This window comes from Pseudorasbora parva, chromosome 18, assembly GCF_024679245.1.
Source record: "Pseudorasbora parva isolate DD20220531a chromosome 18, ASM2467924v1, whole genome shotgun sequence".
Lineage (NCBI taxonomy): Eukaryota > Metazoa > Chordata > Actinopteri > Cypriniformes > Gobionidae > Pseudorasbora > Pseudorasbora parva.
This window is the reverse complement of record NC_090189.1, coordinates 2,668,059-2,676,551: the sequence shown is the minus strand read 5'-3', so window position 1 is coordinate 2,676,551 and position 8,493 is coordinate 2,668,059. Positions and strand designations below refer to the sequence as shown.

General features: G+C 37.0%; 1 protein-coding gene across 2 annotated transcripts in view; it reads left to right on the top strand.

Moving 5' to 3' along the window:
- The first annotated feature begins 5,898 nt into the window (after positions 1–5,898).
- Positions 5,899–8,493, top strand: part of LOC137045828 (lysosome membrane protein 2-like) — a 64,992-nt gene continuing 62,397 nt past the window's right edge. The window contains exon 1 of one of the 2 annotated variants that reach the window (XM_067422752.1): positions 5,899–6,032. In XM_067422752.1, coding sequence (XP_067278853.1) covers positions 6,014–6,032 — 19 coding nt within the window. In that variant the 5' untranslated portion in view covers positions 5,899–6,013. The remainder of the gene's footprint in view (positions 6,033–8,493) is intronic. The other variant, XM_067422753.1, reaches the window with a different exon arrangement.

The following is an 8,493-nucleotide window of genomic DNA, read 5'->3' as shown; positions in this document are numbered from 1 at the left end:
AACCAATGAGGAGCCTGCTTACTGCTGTCACGTGGTGAAGTGACGGATGGGAAAACTATCATAAATTAGGTGTCATTCGAAAGAAGCTTACGAGCTCAAAATTCGTTGAGTTATCGTTGAAGTTGAGTTATCATGGAAATGGTACTTTATTTTAACTACTTTATAATAAATAAATGTTCTAATCTTGACAAAACACACATCGTCGGAAAGGTCAGAGTCCCAAGGTTCCATATTTGGTGACTGTTTTGTGATGGGAGGGATGTTTGGAGAAATGTATGCATCAAAATAACAATCAATGGAAATTCAATGACACCAGATGGCTATTTTTGGTACAGTACATTTTTGTGATATCAAATTCAAATTTGGAACACAACTTGGTTAGACAAATGGCTTTGATTTTATAGTAATTTTAGAGTAATTTTTTTGTGTAAATTAGATATTTTATATCAAATAAAAAATATTTAGTACAGTATTTTTCATTTTCAGTAAATTTACACTTCCACAACTTTTTCATTCTTTCATATTTTAAAATTCACTTAAGCAATAATCTGCTGAGCGTCTTCTTTAAATCAAGACAAAACTGAGGTTTATTTTCCAAATCATTCTTGAATTACCGCCCTTTAGGTTTGGGTTTTCATGACTATTCTTAATACGGGGGGTGACAGTTAAAGGGTTAATTATGTTCTCAAAAATGTTAGCACAAAAACAATATTTAAACAACGTTTTTTTTTCCTGAAAACGTTTTTTTTTCCTGGACATTCGTCGAACTTAAAAAAAAATGTGTACCTTTTTTCCCCTTAATGTTAGCCATTTTAAAAACATTCAGAAATAACATTCTCATAACTTAATAAGAACGTTGGCTAAACATCCTTTTGTTAGAAGGAGTTCTGAATAACCGTGAGCTCATGTTTAGTGTTTTTCTGTATATATATATACATCTTTGTCTTTAAAAACTACGTTGGCGTTCCCATCATTGTTTTTCTGAATACCGGGAAGCGCTTCCCAAAATTAACCCCCAGAAACGCAGGACCCCCAAGAAGCCCTAGCGTGTGTGTTTGTGTGTTTAATGTCTGGGATTGTAGGGAATACAGACATTCCTGTCCTGGAAAACTCCTCACTGCTGTAGAGAGCCGGGTTAGTCCTATAAATGACTTGAACAGACGGGCCCCTGTTTGTTTCATGTATCTCATCTGGGCCCCTAAACGTCTATTGTTGTTTCACGGTCACGTGTGAATCAAACAGACGCGAAAGCAAACACAAAGGAGGATCTGATCTAGAGGCCCTCGTCCTCCTCAGCTTCCAGAGCTATTCTCGCGCTCCTTTGATCAAACTCAGAGCTGAATGTAAGCTTAGAGTCTGTTAAACACAGGGGATGATTGACAGGGGAGTGGGCGGAGCTTCACGGGACGCATCAGAGACTCAAATACACACTTGGGATCCCATTTAATGTGAGAAAACGATATATTATTAAAAAATATATATATTAGAATGTGACACTGAACACTCGAAAAAATGCTGGGTTAAAAACAACCCAAGTTGGGTTGAAAATGGTCTAACCCAGTAATTGGGTTGTTTTAACTCAACGGTTGAGTTCTTTTAACCCCACAATTGGGTTGTTTTTACCCAACGGTTGGGTTAAATGTTGCTTAAGACAACCCAATTGCTGGGTTAAAACCAGTGTTTGGTAAGTTACTCTAAAAAAGTAATGAATTACTAGTTGCTAATCACATCTTCAATAGTGTAATTAGATTACTGTACTAATTACTCTCTCCAAAAAGTATTTAATTACTTATTACTTTCTAAATCCTATATCAACATCGACTAGTTAAGTGATTCAAGACATGAAACGGCTCTTTTAATTCATTCAAAGACAAAATATAAAACTACATCAATTATTCTTATTAACTGACCAAAGTTTTACACGTGAGAAGATAGATAAAAACATGCATTTTAAAGTTTTGATATTAATTCCACTATTGTATTATGTTTAATTGTTCTACAGTCTATACACCGTATTTAGTTCAATTACATGTGAAGTAACTGTGATTAAATTACACAAAAAAATAAGAGTAATCCCTTACTTTACTTTTTCAAGGGAAATGTAATTAAATTACAGTAACTAATTACTTAGTAACTAGTTACACCCAACACTGGTTAAAACAACCCAATCGCTGGGTTAAAACAACCCAAATGCTGGGTTAAACCAACCCAGTTGCTGGGTTAGTCCATTTTCAACCCAACTTGGGTTGTTTTTAACCCAGCATTTTTTTGAGTGAAGACTGGAGTAATGCTGATAAATTCAGCTTTGATCTCAGTAATAAATCTCACTTTACTATATATTCACATAAGCCCTATGCGGACGGTAATTGTTTCTCGTGGGGGTCGTCTGGTATTTTCATCATTTACAGGAGCGAGTCAGTGATTTTATTGCTGTGTGAATCCAGAATGTCAGTGTTTTTCTCCCACCACACGTGTAAAAATAATCACTTGGGATCCCATTAAATGTGAAAAAAACTATACATTATATTAAAATATTAGAATGTGACACTGAAGACTGGAGTAATGCTGATAAATTCAGCTTTGATCACAGGAATAAATCACACTTTACTTTATATTCACATAGAGAACAGATGAGTTACATCAGAATAATATTTCACTGTTTTTAGAAACTGTGTTTTGGATCAAATAAATTCAGTGAAGAGACTTCTTTCTAAAACAAGCTTTTCTTATAGAAACTATATATTTGACATTACAATTATCTAAATGAGATATTTTTGCATTACCTTATCAGCATTTTTTGTTTATTTTATGTAAATTTTTAAATATATATATATACCGGTATATATATTTAAAAATATATATATATAATTACATTTTTTGTGTTCTTTTTTTATAAATTATATACAAATTTGATTGCGTTAATTAATATTTATATTAATCAATAATATTTGTATTAATTAATAATAATGTGAACTAATCTAACTTTATAACTTAATTTTAAAGTATTTTATATTCTTCATTATAGTAATCATAATGAGATTTTTTTTTTCCATTATTAGTATTTAAATGTTTTGTATTTGTGCATGTTTTATATAAATTGTGATATTTAAAATGTATCAATATTATCTTTATTAATTATTAATAGCATGGCTTAATTTATTAACCAAAACATTTTTTAAACTTAATTTGTATTTAAATTTAAAGTGTGTATATATATATATAATCTGTACATTTTTGTGTTATTTTTATGCATTATATGAAATTATATGTGTTGATTATTAATATTAATAATAATAATAAAATGAATTAATTTATAATTTAATCATTTGTATTTACATATAAATTATTTATATATCTTGTTCATATCTGTTGTTCTGTCTTTCATTTTTTGCTGAAGTAATAACAATCAGAGAATCATTGAGAATTGAGATGCACAGAATCTGTCCTGTAATATAAAATAACCAGTTCATGTTGAATTGTGTGTTCAGGAGATCACAATGACAGGAAGATCATCCATCCATATATATATATATATAATAGACTGCTGAACTCACGGGATGTTTCGGAGCGTCACTTTAACTCCTGGGAGTGAGAGCTCATTATTACGGGTCTCCCTCCTGCGCCCAGTAATCAGACTCTACTGTAAAGGACCTCAGTGGGGCCCCTCGTCACATGACCTGGACATTCCTGTCAGACCCCCTGACAACAGCGCAGGATAGTCTCAATAACACACACACACACACCCTGAACAGAGTACAAACACATCCGTGAAGATGATAATGGGCTTTCTGATCCTCCTCCTCATGTCAATCCTAATTTTCATTTTCTTAGTATTCTTAAAGGGTTAGTTCAGCCAGAAATGTAAACTCTGTCGTTAATTCCTCCTGTGGTTGGACAGCCGTCAGACCTCCGCTCCACACACAGATGAAGATATTAGTGTTGAAATCCGATGGCTCAGAAAGGCCTTCATTGACACCAATGTCATTTCCTCTCTCAAGACCCATAAAGGCACTAAAGACGTCGTTACAAAGCCCATCTCACTACAGCGGCTCGACAATCAATTATGAAGAGAGGAGAAGAGTTTTAGTGCAAAAAAACTAAATAACGACTTATATAGTGATGGGCCGGCTTCAAAACAAAGCTTCGAACCGTTATGAGTCAGTGAATCGATTCATGATTCGGATCGCCAAAGTCACGTGATTTCAGCAGTTTGACACGCGATCCGAATCATGAGTCGATTCACTGACTCATGACGGTTCGAAGCTTTGAAATGTTGTATTACTATTGCCACAGATAAACCCGTGAGATTATGACTGCTGAAGTGCTCCAGGGTCACTTATAACTGACAGACTTTCATGAGAAGGCCAAATACACACGGGAAAGGATTATAAATGAAATAACCGACATGGAAAAGTAATGTTGGTTAGAGGTTCTGAGTTTCGGTTTTGATTTCTGCTCGATTGATCAACCAGCCCTAATATGAAAGATATTCAACCATGGCTGCAATTATGAGAGTCTGTTAGCCCACCCTTTCCAGCACATTGGGTCACACACACTGGTCAGATAACCTTCTGGCCCGGCATTTAGACATCGATCCGCCAGATCGGGCCGGAGATCACAAACAGCAGAGCCAGAGTGACTCAGCACCGGCGGGTTTAGTGTGATTAAACACTTCCACTGTGTGTGTTCAGACCATAGACTGTAAAAACATATGGCTGTAGTGTCCGTGACGTCACCCATAGGACTCAGATCAGCCGTTCTTAAAGTAGGGGCGAGCTGGGCGTCGCCATCTTGTGAGCGAGTCATCGCGAGTCACTCCCGGATAACAGAAAATGGGCACAGAGGCGGGATGTGGGCGGAGCTTAGGTGACGCACTGACTATAGACGGCAGATAAATGGCTATCCACCTGTCACTCAAGTGGCCACGCCCTTAATTATGCAGAACTTTAAGGCTTTATATAACGTAAACGAATGAGTTATAAAAAAAATTAACCCCTCTCACAGTCGTCATGAGGGTCAAAATCAGCCGTATAGAGCAAAACCACTGTTTGTACCAGACTGTAAACATGTTTTATTCTGCTGTAAAGTTGGGCATTTTAACATGAGCTCAATGAGATTCTGCTCCTTCTGGAGCCGCTCTAGTGGCCAGACGAGGAACAGCAGTTTACATTACTTCAGTATTGGCTTCAAGAGAGATCGCCGTTGGTTCAGACTTAGGGAGTCCAAAACAAGTCTCTGAGGAGGAACTGAAACTCAGAGCTTTACTCCAGTGAAGAGATAATATAACTATCTTCAGCTGGTGGAGACGGTTAACCTTTACTGTATTAATGCCCTTCACACACACATTTCTCACCGCTATACTTAGAGACAAGAACGCAGAACTGACACTTAAAACTGGACAATCGCAATAATCATGCTGAACTGTGTGTGTGTGTGTGTGTGTGTGTGTGTCAATGAAGGCCTTTCTGAGCCATCGGATTTCAACACTAATATCTTCATCTGTGTGTGAAGATGAGCGGAGGTCTGACGGCTGTCCAACCACAGGAGGAATTAATGACAGAGTTTACATTTCTGGCTGAACTAACCCTTTATCTCGCTGTAATGAAATTATGTTTTTATTTAACAAGATTCGGGAGGAGCTCGTTCAGATAATTGACACAGGTGGAGAGTACTCCGCTAATCAACACAAGAGGTGTAAATATACACAGCTGTCTTACCAATTATCTCTCTACAAATGATATGTAAGTGTGAACTCGTGAATGTTAATATGCTGTATAGTACGTACGATGTGGCCGTGTGTGTTTTACAAGAAAATACTGACGTAAAATAACCCAAAACTCTGGTGATGTTTTTCCGTGCAGACGCTCATGTCCACCAGCAGGAGGCGTCAGACGAGCCTTCAGCCCTCGCCTGAGATTATGGGCTGTCACCGCGGTAACGGTTTCCTGCTGATCTGGAATGCCGGAGTATAATCACCTGTGAAGAGGAAGTGCTCCGTTCTTCTGGACGTCACATGACCTCGGAGAATTCAGGTGAAAGAGCAAACACAGGACGTGACTTCTGACCTCTCACTCTCTGACTCACACACACACACTCTTCTGAAATGCCAACTTGACCTTCATTGACTTGTAAATGATGTCAAAGTGAAAACACCATCTTAAAAATACTAAAGCGTTTTTTTTTTCTTTATGCAAAAAATAAAATGAAAAATCGGAAAATAAAGGGTAAATAAATAACTATAATAATATTTTAAATAAAATAAATTAGTATATTAGTATTTTTAGCATTTTGTCCTATTTTCTATAAACCTAATGACCTCTGATCTGACCTCTCTCACACACACACACACACACACACACAAACACACACACACACACACACACACACACACACACACACACACACACACACACACACACACACACACACACACACACACACACACACACACACACACTCTTCTGAAATGCCAACTTGACCTTCATTGACTTGTAAATGATGTCAAAGTGAAAAACGCCATCTTAAAAATGCAAAAAGAGAGATTAAGATTTAATGCAAATATTTGCAGTCGTATATTTTTTAAACAACATTAGCTCATTCAAATCCATATTTCATGCCTGTGTTAACCACGTTTTATTTGATTAATTTATGCACAAACATATTTACTGCTAATCGCTCGAGCAGTCACTAATACTAATTACATAAATGCATGATGATTATTGGTGGCTTTGTGTCACAAAATAACAGAAAAAGGGCACTTTGGGCTATTTGTGCTGCAGAAAGCAGTAAAAGTCAGTGCTGAACTTATGATATTTACTGTTCATGAGACAATGCATGTAAAATTACAATATTTGGAAAATATTTGGCACTGAAAAAAAAGGATATAACAAATGTGATGTGCATAAAGATACATTGTGGAACATTATGACCCGTTATTAAATACATAAATAATAAAAAGTCAAATAAATCAATATAAAATACTCACAAAAAACCTGATAAATCATGAAAAATGTAAATAAGTAAATATTTTAAATAAAGAACACTTACTAAAATAAAAAATACTTATGAATAATGTAATAACACAAAATATTATAAATAATTTTCCTCCTAAACCTCATGATTATTATAATGCATTATGCAATTCTCATTATTGTCAATAATACTGTCATATTTGATTCTCATTATTAAAATATATTCTTTTAAATCAGCATAAATTAATTGCAGTGCATCAAATACTAGCACAATTATTTACGATTATAATAATATAAGACTTTTTACATTACAGCCATAAGAAAGAAAGAGAGTATAAAATATACTATACAAAATATAAAACGGTGCTAAAATAGGTTTAATTTCTGTGATTTTGATGTCTCATGAAGTGTGTGTGTGTGTGTGTGTGTGTGTGTGTGTGTGTGTGTGTGTGTGTGTGTGTGTGTGTGTGTGTGTGTGTGTGTGTGTGTGTGTGTGTGTGTGTGTGTGTGTGTGTGTGTGTGTGTGTGTGTGTGTGTGTGTGTGTGTGTGTGTGTGTGTGTGTGTGTGTGTGTGTGTGTGTGTGTGTGTGTGTTGATATTCATGCATTTGGGGGAAATGTGCGATGCAGTTTCCTGTTTCTTTTACCCGGGTGTGAATATTCTCAAAGACTTTCCACACGGAGCCGATTAATCAGACGTCCAGCGAGACAAACGGCTTCTCTTTCGCAGTGGTCAGAACTTCTCATTTTTCAGGGCCTCTGCTGCATTTCATGGTCATTATTATGAAATGTGTGACCTTTGTTCCATGTCAGAGGGAAGTATGTGACCTACATGTGTCATATATAGAGTAAAGAAGAAGACCTGTGGAAAACATCTGCGGATCCAGGCGTGGACGGACCGCTCGGGGAGAGAGCAAAGAGGAGGAGTAAAGCAGGTCAGCGAGCACAAACTCAGCAGAGGTAAAGGGTCAAACGCCTGCAGACTTCAGAGGAGGACTGATGTTCTGGCTCTACTAGAGCAGGTTCTCCTGCTCCAGTGTTGATTATTCACTCCAACAAATTGCTGGGTTAAAAACAAACCAAGTTTGGTTGAAAATAACCCAGCGATTGGGTTGTCTTAACCCAGAGGTTGGGTTGTCTTAACCCAGCGGTTGGGTTGTCTTAACCCAGAGGTTGGGTTGTCTTAACCCAGCGGTTGGGTTGTCTTAACCCAGAGGTTGGGTTGTCTTAACCCAGAGGTTGGGTTGTTTTAACCCAGCGATTGGGTTGTCTTAACCCAGAGGTTGGGTTGTCTTAACCCAGCGGTTGGGTTGTCTTAACCCAGAGGTTGGGTTGTCTTAACCCAGCGGTTGGGTTGTCTTAACCCAGAGGTTGGGTTGTCTTAACCCAGAGGTTGGGTTGTTTTAACCCAGCGATTGGGTTGTCTTAATCCTGCGTTTGGGTTGTTTCAACCCAGAGGTTGGGTTGTCTTAACCTAGCGATTCGGTTGTCTTAACCCAGCAATTGGGTTGTTTTAACCCATC